General features: G+C 37.8%; 1 protein-coding gene across 1 annotated transcript in view; it reads right to left on the bottom strand.

Annotated features, from left to right (window-relative positions):
• The window catches only part of TMEM135 (transmembrane protein 135), a 315,929-nt gene that overhangs the window by 45,038 nt on the left and 244,140 nt on the right, over positions 1 to 26,751 (bottom strand). The window contains 1 exon segment of the mRNA XM_043992377.1: positions 7,272 to 7,313. Within this exon segment, the coding sequence (XP_043848312.1) occupies positions 7,272 to 7,313 (42 nt within the window).

Here is a 26,751-nt window from a genome sequence, read left to right as displayed (position 1 = left end):
TATTCATACTAACTATTAATCAAGTTCAAGTCTTTCATCACCTCTGTCCTTGGGCAACAGCTTCCTGTCTCCTTGCTTTCAGTCTTTCCTATATTCACTCATCCTCCATACAGTGAACAAATGAACATTCCTAAAGCATCTTTGCTCAAAAATCTTTCATTACCACCTATTGCTTATAGAATAAAATTCAAATTCCACAATCTAGCTCCCATCTACCTTTCCAGCCTTTTGTTATATTTACTCCCCCTTGGGGCAGCTAGGTGGCGCAGTGGATAGAGCACCGGCCCTGGAGTCAGGAGTATCTGAGTTCAAATCTGGCCTCAGACACTTAACACTTACTAGCTGTGTGACCCTGGGCAAGTCACTTAACCCCAATTGCCTCACTAAAAAAAAAATATATATATATATATATATATATATATATATATATATATATATATAAATTGCCTCACTAAAAATATATATATATATATATATATATTTTTTTTTTACTCCCCCTTCACACATTCGACATTTTAGTCAATGTAGACTAATAGCTATCCCAACTCAATATTCCATGATCCACCTCCATGCACTCACAGATACTGTCCCTTATCCCCGGGAAAATACTCTCTTCACTCATGCCTTTCATAGGGCTTGTTCTACTTTAAGGATTAATTTAGCTGCCACTGCCTCCGTGGAGCCTTTCCAATTTGCCCAGCTGCTAGTCTACTTCCTCAAATTCACCCGTATTTACATATTTGCATTCATATCCTATCCCACTACAGAATATAAGCTTCTTGAGGGCAATATTTTTTTAATTTTTTCCCTTCTTTATATTCTGTATCTAGCACTGTGCCCTATACATAGCAGCTTAGTAAATGTTTATTGAATTGAAATTGAAGAGTTCTCAGAACTAGTTAATAAAGAATATAATAAATAATTTTCATTATTAAATGAGTGTCAAGTTAACAAGGTACCATTTAAATAAAATATTTATTTTACAAATAAATTTGATGTATTATAGATATACAATAATTTCTTAACATCAAGTAAGGAAATGTAATGTGTTGTAGATATATTTTATTTGAAATAAAAACTCACTTTCCTACAACCTTGATATCACATCAAATATAGGTTTCATCAGTATTAGGCCTGTAGATTTGGGTTGAGTTAAATGTCTAACAGTGTAACATTTTCCTGTTTATTTACTTTGGTAGCATTAAACTTGGGTAATTTGGTAAATAAAGGCAACTTTTCCCCAAACCTAATAAAGTGTGTGTGTGCATGTGCATGTACCAGTATAAGCATATATACATATACATATATATGCATTTTCCATTTTCAAAATAAAAAGAAACCAGTTTCTAAAGTATCAGTCAACAATTTTCATGACTACTTTACATGAGCACCATATTCTGCTAATTACTAAAGAGAACTTGAGTTATTTCTGCTGAGATCCCCTAATATTTATTACCATACAACCTCAATATGTATCTTTACATTTCTAAAGCTAAATATTAATATTCTAAGCTACATAATACTGAGTTACAATAAACAATATCTTAACCTTAACTCTGGGAGAATGCTGTTATTAATAAGGCTTATGTGTCACATTCCTTATATATTACATATTTATATCATATGTTTGTAATAAAAACTACAATCATAAAGAATGAAAGAGGTTACAACTAGATTTTTATTTCAGACTGTGTTTGGAAAGCTATGAGCCTACCTGCATTAACTCACATCATCCTTTGGCGAGGAAATTTGACAATAATAAATATATTTGGCTTTAGTAATATTCCTGTAACTGTTTTTACAAGCTTTATAACCATAAAGATAATCCATTTACAATGTGGAAAATATGAAATGAAATAAAATTTGGTCAAGCTTTTTGTTTAATACAGAGAAGTATATAATATAAATACACATGAAGACATAAACTTAATGAAATGCTAAGGGTACACAAAGCAATATTGGCAGAACAAAGGAAATTTGTCTAAGAGATTCCATCTCCTTTTGTGCAGGGAGAATTATGAAGTAGTAATACATGGAGAAAGGCCAAAGCAACAGCATCCCCTTGATCAGGAGATAGGATAGGATGAGTTCAAAAGAACAATATATAAGAATATAGTTTGGTTTTTTGTACCAAATTTGTTTTATTCTTTACACTTCCTCATTAATTTGGGGGGGGGGTGAGGCAATTGAGGTTAAGTGACTTGCCCAGGGTCACACAGCTAGTAAGTGTCAAGTGTCTGAGGATGGATTTGAACTCAGGCCCTCCTGAATCTAGGGCCGGTGCTCTATCTACTGCGCCACCTAGCTGCTCCAAGAATATAGTTTTGGGGCAGCTAGGTGGCGCAGTGGATAGAGCACCAGCCCTGGATTCAAGAGGACCTGAGTTCAAATCCATCCTCAGACACTTGACACTTACTAGCTGTGTGAACCTGGGCAAGTCACTTTTTTTGTACCAGTTCCAGAGGCAGAGAAGTTCACAATACTACAGAGACAGAAGGGGGTTTATCATTTCAAAAGAAGGGTCTTGTTAAACTTCAAAACTGAGTTTTTTTCATCCTTTTAAACTGATTAACACAAGCTTTCCTGATAAAAGTCATGAGTAAGATCTTCTGACAAATACTACAGTACTTCCCTTAAAAAATCCCAACCACCATGTTCAGTCTGACTCTCATGGTAACACCATGTTGCTAATCATTCAGGTTCAAAATTTAAGAATTAAATGACTCTTAATTCTTCTGTAATGAGTGGAATGATGTCATCTGCTGGAGACTTACTGTAGAAGAGTTCCAACCATGAGGTGAAGGTTTTTAGGGCAAGACCATGGGTCTTTTCTTTGACGTCAGGAAGTGACTTGCTGGTGGGAGGAAGAAGGGGGACCTGGCGCTCTGACTGGCACTCTTTCCTGAGGACTCCGGTGGAGAAGGGAGCTAGAAATGCACTCTCCCTTTAATAGACAAGGACTCTCAAAGTGAAACAATAAACTGGCAGAAATTTCTAAGTCTACTTCAGGAGGCTAATGAAACACCAAATAGATTTTTCGATAGACTTTACAAGACCGCTAGACAGTACACCAGATTGGATCCAGTAGACTTAAAAAATTCTCATATTGTTCTCAACACATTTGTTTATAATTCACTGCCAGAAATCCATAGATACTTTTTACAAACCCTGACTGGGACCCCAATAACCCTAGGCATTTTGATATGTTGAAAGATGCAAGAGAAACATTGCTGAAGGCAATGGAATCCTGTATTAGAAAGACTGATAGGGGCAGCTAGGTGGCGCAGTGGATAAAGCACTGGCCCTGGATTCAGGAGGACCTGAGTTCAAATCTGGCCTCAGACACTTGACACTTACTAGTTGTGTGACCCTGGGAAAGTCACTTAACCCCCATTGCCCCGCAAAAAAAAAAAAAAAAAAAAAAAAGACTGATAACTGGCAAAAATTTATAGATACAGTTCAGGGACCTGATGAGAGACCTAATAGATTCTATGACAGGCTGTGTAAGTATGCCAGGCAATATGCTGGGCTAGACCCATTAGATGGTAGAGACGCCCATATTATCTGCTCTCATTTTGTAAACCAGTCCTTACCAGAAATTTGGAAATATTTTAAAAAGCAATGTCCTGGCTGGAATAGTTTGAGTCCTGACAGACTTAAAGAAATAGCAACATATATTTACAAAGGAAATGAGAGAGAAGAAAGGAACAGACAGGACATTTTAGCTCCAGTACAGGAAACAACAAGGCAGCGAAACTGGACAATTGAAAATAGCTACCAACCCCCTAAATTTTGCGAGTACTACAAAAAACAAGGACATTTCTTGAGGGAATGTAGGACTAGAAAACAAGACCTTAAGAGGACAATGACCAAGAGCCTTGAGGAATTCTTTGGGGGGAATCAAAATAATTTTGGAAACTTTTATCAGAAAGGAAATAACCGGAGTAATTATAGGCCTTATTACAGACAGAATCAAAATGGATATAAATCTTTTCAGGGGATACAAAGAGATAGTATCAGAATAACCGTAGACCCTATCAGGGAGGAACAGAAGGACAGAACCAGAATCAGGGTAACCATGTACTCCCTCAAAGTGGGGCACAGGATTGACAAGATGAAGTGGAAGAATGGAACAGAGATAATGAAAGCAACATATTCCCAGATCTGGATTGTTTTAATGCACTTGTGCCAATCCATTCACCTCCCCAGAGTAATGAACCTCATGTAACCCTCAAAGTGGGGAACCAGTTAAAACAATGTGGCATACCCGAAATTCTGACTGCTTAAATACTTTACCCTTAACAAGCTTTTCCTTCTGCAGGTAAACCACTTGTTTGTTTGTTTGTTTTTTGAACCATGAGTTTAATGAGTCCGTTTATGGTATTATGTTTAAAACCTATTGCTTGATTTATCAATGGACATATTGAATATTGAGTCTTATTTCTTTTTGATAAATTGTTTATCACTTTAAGTATCTGTTACTGTCATACTAGATAGAGAATTCAGGTATAAGATAATGTGTTTACTTGCTTAAAAAAAGATTGTGTAATAATGTCTAATATTATCAGTCGTTTACATTCATTTATCATTTACATGTCATTGTGACTGTATACTGTGGGTATGATTTGGAACTATTGTATATATTACAAGTACATCATCAGTTATGCAGCATAACATACATTTTTACCATCATACTGTCTTTGGTGAAATTAATATGAGATTTATGAATTATGGAAACTTATCATCTCAGAGACTAACTGCTCTTACAATGAGTTTGATATAGGCCCTGTAGAGAATATATGTACAACAGGAGGAAAGACAGGTACATGTAAATCTATGGTTTGCTTATGATGGCAACTATATAGACCACAATTGCTGGACACAGTCCAGTTTCTTCCTCTCTCCCTTCTAAAAGTTTTCTTTTTCTTTCACTAAGTCTGATGGCATGGTCAGAATCCATCCACCTGTGGCCTAGCACAATTACTGGATGTCTCGAAACCATGAGATGTGGTATGGTAACCTTTCCATAACATTTTCAGGTGTCATGAACACGTTACTAAATTTGGCTTTGATCCAGACACATGGTGGTAAGAAGTGTTATAGACTGCATAACTACCTCAACCCTCTATTATATAAAGGAGGGAATGGAATGGAATGTATTAAATTTGATCATTGACAACGCTATGCTAAGGTTTAGTAAAAAATCCAGCAATTCAAACAGTTAAAGAAGAGAATCCAGCTTTCCAGTCCAGAATCCAGAGCCCAGCTTTCCAGACCAGAATCCAGCTTCCTCCTGATGACATCTTACCACTCCAAGAAGACAAGAGAACTGAGAAAAGACTTCCAAAGACTTAATTATTTTTTTTTAACTGTTTCATCATGGAACACCTATTCCTAGAAGAAACAAAGGGGGCAACGTGATGAAATAATGGGATTTAGCAGATACTCAAAGACCCACCTGGAGATTAATCTATACTGATTGAATCAAGTGAGAGGATTGACTGCTGATTAAGCCTACTTCAAGTTAATTGGATTGTAATCACACCTGACTATCCCTTAAGAAGGTATTGTTCTCAGAAGCTAGACTGTGAACTCAACTTGAGAACACCTTCAAAACCAATGGATTTGGATGACGCCAACCAATCAGCTTGAAGCAGGGTGTAAGGACTGACTCTGTTCCAGACCTATAAAAAGCTTCCACAATCAGCTTGCTGGAGAGCTCCTGATTAAAGCAGGCTCATGGAGGAGGAGGAGGACTTCAGGAAGAACCCAACCAGGCTGGAACTCTAGGCTAGATTTTAAACATCACACCAGTAAGTAAGAAAGTGGGGTGGGGGGGTTTAGGGGGAAAGATAATAGATTCCATTTTGGACATATTGAATTTAAGATGCTTACTGGACATCCAGTTCAAGATGTCTGAAAGGCAGTTGGAGATGTGATATTGGAGGGCAGCAGAGTGATTGCAACCAGATTGTTAGTTTTGAGAATCATAACATAGAGGTGGTAATTAAATCCATTGGAGCTGATGAGATCACTAAATGAAGTAGTATAGAGAGAGAAGAGAGGAGGGCTCATGTCAAAACCCTGAGGGACATCTACAATTAGAGGGCATGATCCAGAAGAAGATCCAGCAAAGGAGACAGAGTACTGGTCAGCTAGTTAGGAGAAAAACCAGGACAGAATGGTGCCCCAAAAATCTAGAGACAAGAAAGTATTGAGGGTGAGAGAGTGATCAACAGTGTCAAGGGTGGCAAAGAGGTCAAAGAGAATGAAATCCTGAAAAAATCCTCACTAGATCGGGGAGAAATGGGCATGTTTATAGAAAGTAGGAAATCAGGCAGTAGGGAGGAAGAGACAAAATAAGTAAAAAGAGTGAGGATGACAGGGAACAATCTATTGGAGGAGACAGGGTAAAACAGAATCACTTGAACAAGGAGAGGGGTTAGCCTTGGTAAGGAGTAAGGCCACTGCATCATGTGAAATGGTGGCAGAAGCCACCTGAGTAATAGGAGATGAAGGAGGGAAAAGAGGGAGTTCATATAGAAAATGGCCCCAATGTTTTTTGTAAAATATGGGGCAACATTCTCAGCTGAGTAAGGGAAAGGGGAGACATAAAGAGGAGAGAAGAAAAGGTACAAAAGAGCTGCTGAGGAGAGTAGAATAGTGGATTGATAAGGAAGTATGTATCATGGGATTGTCTAGTAGCAGAGAGGGCTCAGTTGAGATTATATAACATAAATTTGTAGTTGGACCCAGTTAGGATGGTTGTGTGATTTTCTCCACCTTCATTCAGCAGCACATATGTTGGAATGAAGGCAATAGTGCTAGTGATCTAAGGCTGAAGCATGCCTGGGTAACAGTGATATGATAAGGAAGCTAGGGATGATTCAAGAGGAGAGTACAGTGTAGAGTTGAACTGGTTCACTCAGAGGTCAAGTCAGGTTGAGAAGAGGGAGAATGGCTAGTACAGGTGAGATGATCTGGAAGGAAAATATTGATCCTTAAAGTAAAAGTATAAGTAGTAACTCTGACTTATTTACTTTTAAAGAAAAAGGAGGCTAAGTTTTAAATGATCTTTATATATATATATTGGGGGGGGGGGCCGGGCAATGGGGGTTAAGTGACTTGCCCAGGGTCACACAGCTAGTGTCAAGTGTCTGAGGCCGGATTTGAACTCAGGTCCTCCTGAATCCAGGGATGGTGCCTTATCCACTGCGCCACCTAGCTGTCCCTTGATCTTTTAATTTAAAGCCAGATGAAATGTTACTTACCTAAGTGCAGAGAAAGTGAATCCTTTTAAGCCATCTTTGCACCTAAAACATAAGAAATTTACTATTATAAATGAGTATACCATGGGAAATAACCATATTAAAATAATTTATATATCTCATTTATATATTCTTATTTGTATATCACATACATTATTTCATTTGATCCCCACAATGACCCTCTACTTCACAGGTGGATACAACTGAGATTGACAGAGGGTAAGTGACTTGCCCACAGTCTCAGAGGTAATAAGTATTAAAGATGGTATCTGAATGTTTTCTTGATGTTTGAAACTCTCCAGGTTTTCTTGACTGCAAGTCTGCCATTTTATTAATTTGACTACTGTTTCATCTCTTAAAATGTAAATGTAAAACTGCTGCTTTAGAAATGAACTATTAATGAAGAATGAAATAACTCTACAAACTGGTACCGCAAAGGATGAACAATGAAACAAAATTATACTTTTTAGTAAGAAATAATAGCTGGTATCTACAGAGCCCTCTAAGGTTTGTAAAGTAAAGGTATGTGTAATTTCATTTGATTATCACAATCCAAGCAGCAGGTATTATCAGAGATGTTATCATTCCTACTTTACAGAAAAGGAACCTGAAATTCAGAATAGTTGTCTGACTTAGGGAGAAGGGCAGTATTTGAACTTTATCCTTTCCTAGCTCAGGGTTCAACACTCTTAAAGTAAATATATTTCCACTTAGAAAGCCAAAATAATTTAGAATCTAACCTATGGGCTGAAGAAAGACTCATTTGGCACAATTCTCTCCATTATTTGAAGTAGATGGGGAGACTTTTGACTGTAAAGCATTTGCACAATAACAATTTGCTAGAAGGAATCAGGCCCTGTACACTAATTGGGAATTCTGTAATACCAATTCTATGCACTTGGGGGTGAGGCAGGGAACCTAATGCCCCAACTGTTCCTTATTTAATTCCTTTAATACATAGAAGTATCCAAATGGACAGCCACATGTAACAGAACTCTAATTAACCTCAATGGTTCTCATCTCCAAATGAGACTAGGCAAAGCAGATGAAATAAGGTCAAGAAGAATAAGGGAGAAGAAAGGCCTCCTCCTAGTTTATGACAAAGGAATATATATAGACAGTGCGCGAGGTTGATTCAAACTACTACTTATAAGGTGAGAATCCTCTTTTATAAAACAGTATTCTACTATACTTAAGCCTCATTATAATACAATAATTGGGGTCTTTCCTGCAGTACAGTCTTAGAGTAAGCATATTTCCTCAGCCAATAGTCAGGAAATAAAATCTGACAAAGGATATTGCTTTTGTAAAGCTACAATAAAAGTACATTTCTTCTTTTGAAATCAGGACAGTCCCAGAAGATCCAGTAGATAAAGTCACTATATGAGGCTTGATGGTTGCAAAGCTGTTTACTACTTTAGAAACTATACACACAAAAATTCTGTTTTAATCCATAAGAACTGCTTATCTGGTTGAAACCATACTATTGTCATGGGGTGCAGAGCACCCCAGAAGTTCTCTGGGGCACATCAAGGAAACTTCTCCTTGAGAAACTAAACCAGAGGACAGATAAGCAGAACCAAATCTGACTGAGCTAGCTTGGGATTCCCACCCTTCATTCTGGTCTCCCTTACCCTGGGGAGATAAATTTGGGTGTGGCTGGAGCCTTTGTGTCCTGAAGAGGGATCCATAGCCATCCCTCACCCAATTCCTCTAGTCACTACCAGTGGGGGATGGTCCTCCACTCCTCACCCAATTCTCACAGTTACCCCCAGAGGGGGATGGTCCTCCCTCACTAAAGGAACTTTTCACAGGCAGATGGTCCACTCCCATCAGTCCTCCATAAAAGTACCTTCCAGTCTCCTGTTTGAGGAGATTGGTACCTCTGAGCCACGTGCTTTGTGCCTATCTCCCCATGAGAAGTCCAAGGATTTCTTTCATGGTTTTTTTCCCTCCCCCCTTCCCTTCCCTTGCTCCTAAATAAACTACCACCTTATTCTAACAACTTTTTGGGTGCAAGAGAGTGTAATTCTTTAAAGAGGAATTCCTAAGAACCCCAACCTGGTATCCCAACCCCTTACCATTTCCCCCCATTACACTATGCATTTTCATTATCAAGTAAAAATAATTCATTTAAAAATAATTAACTTAGTTTACCCACGCTACACAGAATGTATTTCATACACTATGACTACACACAATGAGGCAAGAAAAGCAGAGAAGTAGGACACACACATACACGTACAATACACACACAACACAAATACACAGTACATACACATATGAATATATGGATCACCTGGATTTGTTAGAGGTACCTTATTATCCAAGGGGAGTTTTATGAAACCCTGGATTAATAGGATTAATAGGAGCAAAATGTCCTTCAACTGAACTCCAAACTGAACCCGGATAGCTAGCAGATAAAAAACCTTACCTAGTGACTTTTCCCTCAGGATAGTAAGTCCCTATCTTATGGTCACATCTGGGGATCCTCATCCTTGCCAAACCCTTTTTTGGAATCCTCTAGTCTTATCATGATGCTTCTGTATTTCCTTCATACTTGGTATAACTGAAACTGTTAAACTATTTTTGCTTCTGGGTTGATTTCTGTAGCATACTATTGAAACTGACAACGCCCTGTAATTAGTGGACTAAAGCCCTATATACCCTCAGAAATGGGGAGTTCCCGAGCTTCTCTCTTAGGAGGGAAGTATCCACATGATTATGTGTTGTGTTATCTTTCTTCTTGGGACAATCAAATATTAAATTGATATTTATATTTTTTCTGTCTCTGATCTGTTTTCATGGGAGGACAGGTATGTTTTTCTGTCTGTTTCTGATTTGTAGGAGAAATTAAACATTATTTCTCTGATCTGTTTGTAGGAGACAGGCAGATATATCATGTTCTCTGATCTGATTCACTGTAGGAGATATAAGATGTAATTTCTCTCATCTGTTTATTAATTTGTAGGAGAGATTAAACATTATTTCTCTGATCTATTTGTAGGAGACAGGCAAATACAAAAGTTATATTTTAATATTCAACAATACATACACACACATGCATACACATACATGCATACACACATACACACATACACAGTGGAACAGTCGAAATATTAGCATAAAAAAAGATCCTAGCAAACTCAACTTTTCCCTTAAGGTAGGATTTCTATATCACAATGAAAACTTATAATTGGGTAACCTGTGAGTAAGAGTGGAGAGGTGAGCAAGAGGTCTATTGATAGGAATATAGAAAAGCAGGAAGGTGATTAGAAGATTATCTGGGAACAAAATATGTTTTGGTAAGCCACAGTTAAAAGATAGCAATTTATCTTGGTAGAATCCTGAATAAAGGATTCTGACAAGTCACTCCAGATTTGTGACCTTAAACAATGAATTTAATTGCTGTTCAAGACATCAAAAAGTAGCTTTCAAAAATAAAAAGGGCATCTACAAATGAATTTGCAATTTCATTATAATGGAAGCTTGGTTCCTTTTACAGGACCCTGTGGGAAGTGCTTCATATTGGGAATGTCTGAGGACTTTCAAAGGGGGCTATTCTTCTTTCCATTCATGTGCATAATGTCCCTTAATGTAATTGAGGGTCAGATGTCTTTAGTCCAAGAGAACAAAAAAAGTAATTATTCCTACAAAAAGAAATTTAAATTGTATATGGCTCTAGTTCTGACTTTAGGAGTAACTTCTGATCTCATAAGTGATGTGGTAAAACTTTGAAGTTAAACCTAAAGTTAAAATAAGTATATTAGATGTAAGATTTATTACTATACTGCAAAAGGCCTTGAATGCAATAGATTTGAAATGAAATGAAATGAAATGCCTTGCAATGCAATAAATTTAGTTATATTTGATTTAAACCGATTTTTCTATATTAGCACAATGCTGTATAGTGCACCTCTCTCTCCAAACTCTATAACCTGAAAGGCTATAAGAATGTCTTTCCCCTACATCAATTTTATAATTAAATATATTGTATAGACAATTTTTAAAATATGCAAAAACCCCAACACTGACTCTCAATCTTAATCACATTAGAATCACATTTCAATTTTTAAGTACGAACATGAAAAAACCCACCATAAAACATCTACCAAGGATAAAACCCAGTAAAACGTGAATTAATTTAAACTCTCTAGCCTTCCTTCCTTCCTGCCCTCATTTGTTCGGGAAATATTTATTCAGTGTCTCAAAAATCATGGGACCATTCTACTGTCAAACAGCATAATAAAGTGAAAGCACAGGAAATAGTGGGAAAGAGGTTTGCTTTAAGTACTGAATAGAAGAGAGACATAATATTAAAGCTAAAAGCACAATTTAAGCAGGTAGTTCATGAGTATAAACAGGCAAAAAAATTATTAAGAATATTGAAAGGAAAGATTAGATTTGACCAAAAATAATACTTTGGGAGCAAATAACAGTAAAAAGAAATCAAGTATTTTAGGGAAAGAGACATAAAATGAGTCTCAGAGAAATATTACTACAAAAGAATTTTTCCCATATTTAATATCCACAAATTCATAAAATACAACATGTCCCCAGTAGATGTCCCCAGTAAACTATTATTGAAAGCATACATAGTTCTAATTCCAAATAAAAAAAAAGAAAACAGAAGAGACCTTTTCTGTAGACTTTTCCTTCAAAAGGTAAATCCCAAATCATTGTAAATGTTGTTATACTGAATCAAATCACTTAAGTTTCTGAAAAATACAGATCTCAATTAAATCCATAAGATGGAATATAAAAATTTCTAGATTTCTTTTTCACAAAGTAATAATGCTCAAAAACAGTGATTCTTAACCTGGAGTCTATTAACTTTTTTTTTGGGGGGGGGAGATATTTTGTTAATTGTATTTTAATAAGTGATTGGATTGCTTTGTAATCCTATGTATTTTATATATTTAAAAGCATTATTCTGAGGAGTCCATAAGAAAAACAAACAAAAAAAGTTAAGAATTCCTGCATCATGATGTAAGTTTCAGCATATCTTTACCCAAAAGTTGAGATAATATTCAATGTAATACTTTACTGTACTACCATCACTAGACAGAAGATTTTCTCAAAACATCTTCTTACGTGACATATTATAAAATGTTAAGAACATAAGATTTAGAGCAGGAAAGGAACTTAGAGGTTGTCTAGTCCAGTTCCCTTATCTTACAGATGAGAAAACATGGAACAGCAAAGTGAAAAGACTTGCCCAAGATTACACACACACACACACACACACACACACAGTCATAAGTAGCAGAACTGGAATTTGAACCCAGGTCCTATGACTCCAAATCCAGCTATCTTTTCACTAAGCCACATTTGCCTGCCTCTCATCCCTTCTCACTTTATATTAATTTGGCACAAAATGCATATGGTGGCATGCATCTTTTACAAGGCAACCAGTCTATTTCTTTCTGAAGTGGTGTAAAACACCTGTAGGGGGGCAGCTAGGTGGCGCAGTGGATAGAGCACCGGCCCTGGAGTCAGGAGGACCTGAGTTCAAATCCAGCCTCAGACACTTAACACTTACTAGCTGTGTGACCCTGGGCAACTCACTTAACCCCAATTGCCTTACTAAAAAAGAGAGAGAGAGAGAGAGAGAGAGAGAGAGAGAGAGAGAGAGAGAGAGAGAAAAGAAAGAAAAAAAGAGTTGATGGACTATGTGACCCTGGGCAACTCACTTAATCCTCATTGCCCTGCCTGCCCCCCCTCCCCACTCCTGAAAAAAAGAGTTGATGGAAAAATCATTGAGAATTTAGCAGTTCCTTCTATTCACCATCTCAAGAAAAATATCCATAAAAATCTGAAGTCTGAATAAATGATCTGTTGAAGGAGAGGAGCAGGGTGGTGTAATGGGAAAGAGTAGTGATGATGGGAAATTAAGTTCTCAAATCCATTCCCAATTATACTAATTAATTCTAAGCTGTGTCATTCAGGTCAGGCCACTTAACCTTTATGGTCCTCAATTTTCTCATCTTTAAGATGAAGTGACAATTAAATGATCTCTTGGGTCCGTTCCTGCTGGAAAGATCTATGACCTATGCATGGAAAATGTCATAACAAAATTTGCTAATATATTGTTGATAACCAGGACAAGTAAGGAATTACTAAGAGAGCACCCAGCTAGTAGCCACAGATGTATCCTATGAATAAATCACATTCCTGAAGTAGTGAAAATACTGACAGCTGTAACTACCTAGCCACTGGGAGTGGTTTCTGCTTATGGGAAAAGACAGTGATACTGAAGGGTTGGGAGAAGGGTAAATCTTGTCCCCATTTTTGAAATGAGGAAGAGAGACTAAGCCTTGGTGATGATTTGCCTTATAAAGTAATTATTGGATATTCAAAATAACTTACTTCAGAATCTGGTTCTTTAAATGATGGCCTCCTCTAATATAGTCGCAATATAGTTTGCACTTTGATGAATCTTTTCATTCAGGACCACATCAACCTGATGAAGAAAGGTCCCCTTGTGTGTGGTTTTGTCCTCTATGTCCCAAGAAAAAGAGTTGAAATAGGTAGTTATGTCTAATCTAGCATGATTGTAAGACTTCAGATGACTACTATGCTCATTTTCCGGTGTTCTCTAAATTATAAATTGGAAACATTTGGGCCTGAAGTTGTAGTAACCATTCCTATAGAATCAGATTCCTATTTAAACTTTGAAAAGCTGGAATTACTTTTGCTTTAAAACCCAAATTGAAAAAGGTCATGCTTCAAGCTGTTTTCAATTGCTGGGGAACTGAAAAATCACCTTTAGACCATTTTCTGAAAAATACAGATTAATTATGATGATGTCTTTCCCTCAAAATGAACTGGTAATGGCAATATTATTATAAATTAAAATACATGTAAAAGAATCGTCTTAGCCTTGTGAGAAAATAATGGATTTTGGGGATGCCCAGAGGCCCCCCATTGGAGAGAATAATATTAAGACTGATTGGATTGACTTTGCTGATTAACTCACTTAAAGTTAACTTAATTAAAACCACATCCACCTGAAAGCCCTGTTCCCACTAGAGGATCTGTTCTCCAGGCTATGACATCAGCATGCACTGTGCCAAACCACCCTCAAATCAAGTAAGTCAATAGATTTGAATGATGCTAGCCAATTAGCTTTAAGCACTATGTAAGGGCCACCCCTCTGCCTTCCCTCAGAGAGCTTACACTGGCTGAACAGTCTCTTGACCCAGAAACTTGGAGAAAGCAGATGCAGTCCATTTTCTCTCTCCTCCTCTAGATCCTAGCTAGGCTTTCCTATCTTTCAGAGCTACGTGGGCTCTCTTTACCAATATTTAATATGCTTTAATAAATGCTTAATGTCCCAAAACTCATACAGTAGCCTATAATTTATAAGTAGCACTATATTAGAAACCCCAGCTAATTTTCCCCAAACTTGGGACAGAAATAAGGTGACCACATTTAATTTTACACGACACACGACACGACACATTCTTGAATGTAAGTTGAAAAGAATTGTTCTCAGTCAATAAAAAATGAACAAGATTAGACTTCATAAATGTTCCAAACCACAATTGATTAAGGTCAAAATAACCTTTTGTGTGAGTACAAAGAAAATCTTAGAGTCAGGAAGATTTGAATTCAAATCCTGCCTCAGACATTTACTAGCTGTGTGACCCTGGGCAAGTCACTTAACCTCTGTCTCAGTTTCTTCATTTGGAAACTAGGGATAATAATAGCACCCTACCTCTCAGGGTTGTTGTGAGGATTAAATCAGATAATATTTGTAAAGCAGTGAGCACAGTATCTGACACTTAGCAGACACTTCCTTCCTACCTTCTTCCTTCCTTCATCAATGTTCTCATCTGTACAATCACTCTCCTCATTCTCAGTCTTTGCTAAATCACCATCCAATTCCCTAAATGCAAGTGTCCTCCAGGATTTTGTCCAAGATTCTGTTTTGTTCTCTTATTTCTTTCTAGGTGACCCCATCTACTTCTGGGGTGTAAGTCTCTCCATATCAATTTTGATTTATCCCCTGAGTTATCACCAAGCACCCATGCTGTACAACTCCACCTGAATGTTTTACAGGCAAATCAAATTCAAGAAATTTTTTTTACTTTCACCCTAACTAAACATGCCTCTCTTCCTAACTTTCCTTTTTCAGTTGAGGGTACTATTATGCTTTCATCACCCAAGTTCATAGCCTTGGAAACATGAAATTAATAAGCATTTATTGAGTAACTATCTTGTAAGTGTGCTGGGCAAAAGGGGTACAAATTAATCAATCAACAAGTATTTATTAAGCATCTATTATGTGCTAGATATTGTACTAGGTACTGGAAATACAAGTATGAAGAATGAAATTATCCCTACTCACAAGGAGCTCACAATCTAATAGGTAAGTCATCAAGTAGATATAAATAAATATATGTAGGATAAACTTAAAGTTAAATGCAAATAGATACAAAGGAAGTTAAACACAAGATAGTTTGTGAGGTAGGGCATTCACAGTTACATGGATCAGAAAAGGCTTCTTGCAGAAGATGGTGTTGCATGTCAAAAGGAAGGCAGGTACTCAAGCAGAGGTAAGGAGAAAGGCATATGAAATGGAAGTGTAAAGGATAAAACTATAGAGGGAGTGTCTCTGCTGAGAACCACCTAACTAGCCAGTGTAGCTAGCACTCAGAGTATTCAAGGGAGAGTAATGTCCACTAAGGCAGGAAAAACAGGGTGGCACCAGGTTGGAGAAGGCTTTTACCAGTTAAACAGAGAACTTTCTATTGTATCTTAGAAATAACAGGAAACAAGAGTCAACTGAATATGGAAGTCATGTGGTCATATCTTTGATAAAGGAAAATTACCTTGGGAGCAATATGTGAGATGGACCCTAGTAGGGGAAAATGAGGCAGGGAGACTGATCTGTTGCAACAATCAGGTAAGAGATGAGAAGGACCTGGACTAAGGTGGTAGCTTTGTACATGGAGAGAAAGGGTCAGAGGTGAGAGATGTGGAGGCAGAAATGGCAGGACTTGGCAACTAAATATCAAGTGGAAGTGAGGGAGAGTTAAGGAGACAAGGATACTGGAAGGATACTGGTGCCTTCAACAAAAATACAGAAGTTTGAATGAAGGTAAAGTTTTGAGGGAATGATAATGAGCTCAGTTTTGGATTTGCAGAGTTTGACATCCAGTTTGCAATGTTCAATAATGTTAAGGGATACTGTAGCATCCTTGGCACACCAAGGACCCAGGGCAGGGCAAAACCCCTCAGTTGCTGTCAGAATAACTTCAGTGTATGAGAAGCAACAAGCCTCCAATTCACCTGCAAATAAATCCATACCACATGTGAACCTCGACTTGACATGCCTACTCCAACCTCCCTCCTCTCTGCTTCCAATGTCTTATCCTGGTTGTACGTGCCGGATCCCAATGGATGACTCTGTGTCCACCTTCTCTGACTGCCCTTCATTCTGTGGGTGTCTGCCCTCAATAAAGCTTGCTGATTTCCCTCCAATCCATCTTCCACATAGCTGAGAAAATCATTTTAAAGTATAGGTGTATCTAATGCTGTTGAATCAGCTACTTTTTTTTTTTTTTAATTTTCAGCTACTTCTTTAGTTGGCATTTAAAGCCTTTCAACTTTCTCTCTAGCCTTCTCTGTTAAGAACATTCTGACTTATTTAGCCATGCCTGACATCCTATCTTCCTCCTCCATGTTGATTCTCTGTCAGCAAGCTCTCCTTCTTCACCTCTACTCCACAGAACTGCTAGTTTTCTTCACATTTCAGCTCAGGCTCCACCTTGTCTGGAAGCCTTTTGAGAATCTTCATGATTGCTGCCTGTTCTCTTTCAAACCAAAAGTAGATTTGTATGCACTTCCCATGTACCTCTCTGCTTCTATGTTGCATTCACCTCTCCCCTTAGGACAACCCAAGTTTCTTGAAGGTAGGCACTGTTCTCTTTTTGTCTTTGTATCGCCAGTACACAAATAGAGGGCTCATTAATTGCTGTTGACTGCAATGGATTGAACAAGGCTCCATTCTTCTGCAACCTGTGGGCTCTTCTGAAGTGTGGGATATAGGGCTTGGAACAGGGACTAGGTCCTAGAACTAGGAAGGAATTAGGAAGTATCTCCTGTGTTTAGCTGATAGACCAATTGTACATTACTAAAGTCTCTAAGAATAAAGACTGAAAGGCCAAGCGCATATCTGTTAAGGATCAAATGGACTTATTTCATACTTTTTTTTTTTTAAGGGCAATGAGGGTTAAATGACTTGCCCAGGGTCACACAGCTAGTGTTAAGTGTCTGAGGCCATATGTGAACTCAGGTACTCCTGAATCCAGGGCCGGCGCTTTATCCACTGCACCACCTACCTGCCCTATTTCATACTTCCATTTTTATTCCTAAAATCCCACCATCTGTTAATGGTTCCCACAATAAACTTCAGTCATGCAGTTTAAGCGGGTTAAATTATAAAAATTTTTCTTCATATTAGTTTCAGGAATAGGATTACACACATTGCATATGTGTATTTGTAACTTTGGATATGTGTAGTTAAATTCAGAGCTCAATCTTATTATTTTCATTAATAGTGACTTCTATTTCTATCAATTTCGACTGGGGTAGAAAATGGAAATTATGTGTATGCCACAGCAATTATGTTCATTTTGAGCAAAGTTTCTTAAGTGAAGTTTATTTTTAAAGAAAAAAAATGAAAATTTATGTAGCAGAGTTCTAAACAAATTTGTTTTTAATGTACTATATATCAGTATTTGTAAGGTATTCCAGTGGTTATCTGGGGGAGGGGAAAGGGCAATGAGGGTTAAGTGACTTGCCCAGCATCACATAGCTAGTAAGAATTATCAAGTGTCTGAGGTCATATTTGAACTCAGGTCCTCCTGACTCCAGGGCCGGTGCTCTATCCACTGCGCCACCTAGCTGCCCCTCCAGTGGTTATTTTTAATGTAATTTATATTTATTTTTCCTTTGTACTAGTATTTGTAGTAAATTTACACAGAGATATAGCTACCTACATTAACACCAAGGTGACCCAAAGCTTTCCAATGAGAGAAGCTGCTTTTCATTTCCCAAAGGTTTTAAGAAAACAACCTGACTCTACTTGTCTTGACCAGGGGGCAAACAAATGGGAGGGTTGAGTGAATTCACATAGGGAAGATTGAGTGGACAATATTTGGACAAGATGATAAGCATTCTCGGAGGTACTATGTCTCTGGGTGTTTACCATTCATTGGGGGAGAAGAGTCTAGCAAGAAATATTAATAATTAATACTACAAAGAAAAAATTATACGTACCATCTCCAAATCATTATTGTTTTCCTTAGGTCCCTATGAAAAATACATCTTTACTCCATGCCAGGGTTAATCTTTTTTTTTTTTTTTGGGTGAGGCAGTTGGGGTTAAGTGACTTGCCCAGGGTCACACAGCTAGTAAGTGTCAAGTGTCTGAGGCTGGATTTGAACTCAGGTCCTCCTGAATCCAGGGCCAGTGCTCTATCCACTGCGCCATCTAGCTGCCCCCAGGGTTAATCTTGCAACTTGCATTTTTGATCTAAGACCTTGCTACACAGCAACATTATATTTCTTTCATTTATCTTAACTCCATCATATCCATTGGCTCCTTTACAACTACCTACTGTGGTAAAAAAAAATGGAAGTTTTAGCTGAATCATTTGAGAGTTGAGCGCATGCTACTGAAGTGGCTTTTGAAGGCCCTCCTTTTTGGGGAGGAGTCTGCGATGGACTTCTGGCACATCAGCTTAAAACTGAGGGTGGAACGGAAGTTCTCTCTCTCTCTCTGGCTTTTCAGCTTAGCTGTGGCGGTGTACGTGTTTGGTGTTCGGTGCTGGTTCTTGGCCTGGCAGGCAGTTTGGCATTCTGTGAGTTTTATAAAGGAATATAGACTAAGCTTAGATCTAAGATTATTCATTTGTATTTCTACTTTCCTATTTCCCTAACTGGTATCACCTTTTGTTGTCTAATTAATTCCCAAGCAATAAAAACTAATCTCTCACAGATTTAAGCTCAGAGGCTTCTTTTTCTTAGTGGTCTGGGAGACATTGAGGGAAAAGTTAAAAGGGGGAGTTTAATGCTCGTATACCCAATTTTAAATCTCACATTACAAACCCTACTCAGATCTTTTCAAATCCCAAGAAGTCCTTCCTTAACCTTCTATACTATTCAGCTACCATTCCATCTCTCTTCTCCCTTTGGGGAAAAGTTTGTATATATTTGATGTCTCTACTTCTATACCACTAACTCTACCCAATACCTTAAAATCACATTTCCATCAGGTCACTCACTGAAAAATTTCCTCTAAGATCAAGGACTATTAGGTCAAATCCACTAGTCTTTGTTTTCAGTCCTCATCCTACTTGATAGCTATACAGCAAGCAGATCACCTCTCTTACCCCTCCCCTTCTCCACCTTTACTTTTTTGTTTTGTTTTGTTTTGTTTTGTTTTGGTTTTTTGTGGGGCAATGGGGGTTAAGTGACTTGCCCAAGGTCACACAGCTAGTAAGTGTCAACACCTTTACTTTTTAAAAATTTTTTTACCTTTTCTCCCTTTCTTGGCTTCAGAGAGACATCACCTTCTCCTGATTTCATCACCCTCATCTTATCACCCTTACTGTTTTCCTTTACTTATTATCCTTTAAGAACCTGTCCTTGCCTTGCTTTTATTTTCTTTCTACATCTTTCTTGGTTATTTCATTGACTTGGAATTTCAATTACTGCCCCTACAAAGATGACTCCCAAATCTATATACCGGGGCCATGCCTCTTTCCTGAGCTATACACCTGCTTTTCCAACTTACTATAAGGCTCTACTAGTAAAGACAGACAGCAAGGTGGCACAATGGATAGAATTCCAGGCCTGGAGGTGGGAAGACCTGAGTTCAAATCCAGTATCAGACTTACTAACTATGTAAGACTCTGGGCAAGACTCTGTGACCCTGGGCAAATCACTTAACCCTGTTTGCCTCACTTTCCTCATCTGTAAAATGATTTGGAAAGGGAAATGGCAAACTATTCCAGTATCTTTTCCAAGAAAACCACAAAATGGGGTCATAAGAGTCAAACACAACTGAAATGACTCAACAACACCAATAAAGATGTCAGTTCAGCATTACTAATTTAATCAGTTCAAAACCTTAATTATTTTTCCATCAAATCTAATATCCAGGGGCAGCTAGGTGGCACAGTGGATAGAGCACCGGCCCTGGAGTCAGGAGGACCTGAGTTCAAATCCAGCCTCAGACACTTAACACTTACCAGCTGTGTGACCCTAGGCAAGTCACTTAACCCCAATTGCCTCACCAAAAAAGAAAGAAAGAAAGAAAGAAAGAAAGAAAGAAAGAAAGAAAGAAAGAAAGAAAGAAAGAAAGAAAGAAAGAAAGAAAGAAAATCTGATATCTATCTAACTTCATTATTTCTATAAATAATGCTAATATTCACCTGGTCTTTCATGTTTAAAACCACAAAACTATTTTGCCTTCTTCCCCTCTATTAATAGATAACATTCAAATTTATCACTCCTCTAATCAGAGTAAATCATTCTAGCAAATAGGACCTCATTACCACCCATATGGGTCAAATACAACCTCTTAAAACATTGCTCTGCTTTGACTTCACTTCTATCAATACATTCTTCATTGGCTGCCAGATTAATTTTCTTAGTTCATAGATCTAGTGATAGGACTCTGCTGAAAAATCCTCAATGAATTTCTAACACCTTTTCTCAGTAATTAAGAGTTGTCTAGAATTTGGCACCATTCTCTATTTCCAGTTATATCTCGTATTACTATTACTCACTTCAGTACACACAATGTAGTCCTTGAAACTTTTATTCATCACCTCCTCATCCATGAAGTCTTCATTTAGCAAAAGAGATAACATTTCCTCCTTTCAATCTCACAAGGCACAAAGTTGTGCAATTTTACAGAGTATTGCTCATGTACTATTGTGAACTATAGCTATCTATGTAAAATCATTAAAATGTCAGAATGCTTACTAGATTTTATGTTACATGAGGGGAGAGAGATCATACATTACATAACTTTTGTTTCTCCCCCAAAATTCATACAGTCACCATGATACAATTTGTTGAAATGAGTTTGGTCTCTCTGCCTTAATTTATCCTCCATGGATCCAGCAAGTTGATTTTCCTAAAGCATGGGTCTGATTATGCCATTCCCCTACTCAAAAAATGCTAGTACTTCCCCCTTGCCCCTGTGATCATATATAAAGTCCTCTGTTTGACACTGAAATGTCTTCACAAAATAGAGCTTTCTAACCCTTTTCCATCTCCTTATATATGATAAAATATTAATACTATTGTTATACAAAGTATTCATTTACATGAGTCCTTTAAGGTTGATACTGTGCTTGATAAATATTAGCTTATTTGATCCTCACAACAACCCTGTGAGGTAGGTTGCTATTATTATCCCCATTTTACAGATGAGGAAGGTGAAATAGTTAAATGATTTTCTCAAGGTCACACAGCTATGAAGTTTCTGAGGTATAATTTGAATCCAAGTCTTCTTGACCTCAGGTCTAGTACTCTATTAACTATATTACCTAGCTGTACTGACTCCATTCACTCAACAATCTAGCCTCACAAGCCTGCTTGCTTTTCTGCACACAAGACACTTCAGTATCAGTGCCTTTTCACCAGCTAGGAGGGCCTCATGCCTGCATCGTATTCTCCCCTTACTTCAAGTTGCAGAATCCTTAGTTTCCTTCAAGACTCAGTTGAAGGCCCACCTTCTACATGAAGCCTTGCCTTCCCTTCCCCTCTATACCCCGTCTCCCTAAATCAACTGCTAGTTAACTCCTCCTGCATTCATTTTTGCATTTAAGTAACTGACCCAAAGTTACTTAGCTAGCTGTGACAGGATTAGATTTCAGATATCCCCAGTACTTAAAAAAAAAAAAAAACCCAGATACTACTACCCGGGCAGGTATATTTATCAAATTTTCAGAAGTTTCAAAACTGAGAATAGCATTATTTTGGATAACAAAATCCAAATCCCAAAGTAGTTCTTTGGCTGGGATGACAGGCTGAATCTGACAGCACTAACAGAGATGTGGTTTGCTCCCCAACTTTGTCAATGCTGGCAAGCTACGCCCCTGTAGCCCTTCTACCCTGCACAGCAGATCTGACTGTTCACATGGTTTAGATAAGCAAGGAGCTTAGAATAATCCTTCCAGTAGGTAGGAGGACCAGCAGGCTTTACCTTCTGTTCTGTCACTATACCTTCTAGACTATAGAAGATATTCCCTCAGACATTGCCATCTGACCTAATGTAAAATACATTAATGTCCTCTAAAGACCCCTTGACTCCTGCATTTTTAGGACTTCTGAGCCTCTTGCTATTCACCCTACAGCTAAGACTCCTACAGGTGTCTCTCCCCAATTAGAGTATGAGCTCTCTGTGAGTAGGGACCATCTCCTTTTTCTTTTATCCAGCATTTAGCATTGATATATACTAACTTATCAAATTAGTGTTTGCTACATTGTAACGATAGGGATGAGACCTGTGATTTCCTTAATATAGGGAAATCGCTGGTGGGGAAACTCCCATGACCAATGGAAGCTGACAATTTCTCTGAAACAGCTCGGTGAGCTGTCAAGAGTACCCAGAAGTTAGACTTGTACAGGGTTACACAGGACTTGAAGCTATGTCTTTCTGGCTTCGAGGCCAATTCTCTAGCCACTATGACATGTTCCTTCTTATGTTATGTATATACACTTCTGTATGTAGAGATTGTTTTTTACACTATAAATGTAAACTTCTTGAGGACAAAACTCCTTTATTCTTGTCTCTGTATCCCAAGCGTTTTACATAGTACCTGGTAATAGTGTGTAATGAAGGTTGAACTCAGTCAAAGTGTGGTAGCCAGCAAAGTTTGAGCAGATATGGTCAAACAATGCGGAGGAGGGAGAAAAAGCAGGTAAGTAGAACTAATTGGAATTTCTATATGAATGGTTAAGTTGAAAGGGACTCTAGGCCATCTAATTCAACCCATACTTGAATTATATTCCCCTCTATAGCATGCTGGATAAGTGGTCAATTAGCTTTTACCTGAAGATGTCCATTAATAGGAAAATTCACTACTTCTCAAAAGCCCACCCATTGCACTTTTGGATAGTTTTATTGTTAGAGTTTTTTTCCTACACGAAGCCTAAATATAATTTTCTACAGTTTCTGCCCATTTCTCCTAGTTCTGCCTTCATGGGCCAAATAAAACAAATCAAATCCGTTTTCCGTGTTAACAAATAGTCTCTCAGATATTTGAGGATAGCTATCTTTTTGTTCAACTTTTTTTTCCCCTCTTATTTTTATTCTTTGTTGGTAGTTTTTTGTTTGTTTGTTTGTTTTTGTGGGGCAATGAGGGTTAAGTGACTTGCCCAGGGTCATACAGCTAGTAAGTGTCAAGTGTCTGTGGCTGCATTTGAACTCAGGTCCTCCTGAATCCAGGGCTGGTGCTTTATCCACTGCACCACCTAGCTGCCCCGATACCTATCTTTTTAACCCAAGTCTTTTCTTTTTCAGCACAATGACTACTACATAGCAAGTACTTCATAAAAGTGTATTGATAGATTAAAGATTTGGATTAGTCAATAGTCAATGAATATTTGTTAAATTCCTACTATATGCCAAGCAGTGTGCTAAGCACAGGAGACACAAAGAAAAAAGAATGGTTCTTACCCTCAAGGAGCTTACAATCAAATGAGAAAGGACAACACACAAAAAGGAAGCTGAAAATGAGTGAGACAGGGAAGAAGGTTAGGAGAAAAAGGTAGCAGGTCCAGAAAGGCAGTGGTGGATTTCAGTCAAAGGAGTATAGCTGGTGGGAAATGAGGAGCTGGCTAGTCTATGAATACTCTTTAAATGGAGGTTTGGGAAGGAGTTCTTTTCCATCCTCCAGCCTACCAGTCAGAGAGGCAGAGAGTGCTGAAGAGGTGTGGCTGATGCAATTTCTATGGGTGTTAAGTTCAATGGTGAAGAGATGTCCTGGAAGCATAATGATAGTGAAATCTAAACACAAGAAGTGAAGCTGTGGGAAATGGTTGCCCTCTTCTTCATACTCTTTAGCTGATTAATGTTCTTTCTAAAATGCAAGGCTAAGAACTGAATACAATACTTCCAATACAGTCTGACAAGGGCGGGATGAAAGAAGTCTGTTAATTCCCTGGTTCTACACACTTTTCTTATCACACTTTTGATTTATATGAGCTTTCAACCCACTAATACTTCTAGATATTTTTCAGGTGAACTGTTGTCTAGCTACATCTCCCTCACAATGTACTTCAGATTTTTTGTTTTAATCTGAGTAAAAACTATACATTTATTCCTCTAGAATTTTATCTTATACAATTTTACCTGATGTTTTAGACTGTCAAGATAATTTTTAAATCTTCTAACTCTAGCATCCATTGTGTTAGCAATCTCTCTCAACTTTCTATCATCAGCAACTTTGAAAAGCATACCATCTATACCTTTATTCACATTGTTAATTAAGCATTCCTATGATCTTCCAGTTTCGTAAACCTGACAAAAACAAACCTGTTTTTGTCAAAGCCATGCCAAATCTTTGTGATCCCTATTTTCTTTTCTTATATATTTATTAGCCATTCCTAGAATTTTGCCAGGAACCAAGTTAAGTTCACAGGCCTACAGTTTGTTGATGCAATAGTAAGAAAGTTGAATTTGGGGTCTTAGGGACTAGGGTTCAAATCTTAGATTTACCACTTATTACCTGTGTGACCTGAGTTATTTGACACTGATATGCTTCAATCTTCTGATATATGAGAGGACTGGATTAAATGACATCTATAGTCCCTTCTAGTTCTAAATCTCTGATGTTATAGCTACATGGTTCTATAACTTCTCTATTTTTGAAAACTGGAGCAACTTTTGTTCTTCTTTAAGCCGCCCCCCCCCCCAAAAGACCAAAAAATGTAGCTGGTGAATTTCTGGGCATCTACATCAATCACTTTAAACAATTCCTCTTCCTCATCAGAACTGTTCCTTCTTGTGTCTTCAAAATTTTGTTCTTTAAAGGGGCTTCCTAAGATGACTTTTCTTATAGTATTTTAGGCTATCAGACTTTTTTTTTTGAAGGCTTTGAAATATGTTCTGTCAAAATCAAGGATACGTGTCAGACTAGACTTAACTCTCCTACAGTTGTATCATAAAGTATAAGATAGTTACTGGTTCCCGTGATTTCTAATATTTCTACTCCTACAATCAATTCTTTCTTCTTCATGAGAATCAGATTTTTAAGAGATCTAATTTCCTCCACTTTTTGAGTGGTTAAACTGACATTAAGCAAATCAAAAAATTATTAATAGCATTGTTTTGGGCAGTGGGATAGAGCTATAGGAGAGTCCAGAAAATTGAAGTCCTCCATCACTACTATGTCATACCTTTGTGCCATGCTTAAGAGCAAATTATCCACTAGAAAACTAATACATTCATTCATCTCAGATCATCGCAATTGGTGTACAAATCTAAATCTAAATAAATGTTTTATTATCACTTTGCACAGGACACACACACACACACACACTTCATTTGCCCAGACCATTCTCACTATTGTCTTGTATCTCTCCTCACTTTTGTGGCTAAACTCCCTGAGAAAACTATCTATAAGCAAGACCTTCAATTTCTTTCTAACTCTCTTCCGAACACTTCAACCTGGCTCCTGATCTCATTATTTAACTGAAACTATTCTCTCCAAAGTTAATAATCATCTCTTAATTGTCAGATTTCATGGTTCATTCTCAATACTCATTCATCTTGGCCCCTCTGCAACCTTTTACACAATCACCTTCTTTCTGGATACTCTCTTCTATTTTTATGATACTGCTCAGCCCTGGTCCTTCTACCAGTTGGACCTTTCCTCAATCTCCTTTGATGGATCTTCCTCCAGGTCACAAATTGTGGGTGTCCCCTAAGTCTCCATATTTTACCTCATCTGTTGATCTCAATGTCTCCTTTCAGTCCAATTATCATCTCAATGAAGATGATTGTCAGATCTACTTATCATGTCCTAACCTCTATCTTGATCTCTAATCTTGAATAACAAACTGCCAATATCCTGTAGACATCTAAAACTCAGCACATCCAATTATAAGTCATTACTTCCCCCACAAAAAAACCCTCTGCTCTTCCAAACTTCCTTATTAATGTCAAGAGCACCACCATTCTCCCAGTTGCCCAGGCTCAAAATTTTGGTGTCACCTTTGACTCTTCCCTCACATTCTTCCATCTACTGCCAAATCTTGTCATTTCTGCCTGCACAATGTTATCTCATGTGCATTCCCTTCATTTCACTCATATCCTGATAAATACCCTCATCACTTTGGGCCTAGACAATTGCAGCCTTCTCATTGGTCACCCTGCCTCAAAAATCCCATCCATCTTTTATTTAGCTGCCAGTGATCTTCCTATAAAGCACAGATCCCACCATAGCACCTCC

The sequence above is a fragment of the Dromiciops gliroides genome, chromosome 3, assembly GCF_019393635.1.
Source record: "Dromiciops gliroides isolate mDroGli1 chromosome 3, mDroGli1.pri, whole genome shotgun sequence".
NCBI classification, from domain to species: Eukaryota; Metazoa; Chordata; class Mammalia; order Microbiotheria; family Microbiotheriidae; genus Dromiciops; species Dromiciops gliroides.
The sequence above is the reverse complement of the archived record's forward strand: the minus strand, read 5'-3'. Positions and strand labels throughout refer to the sequence as shown.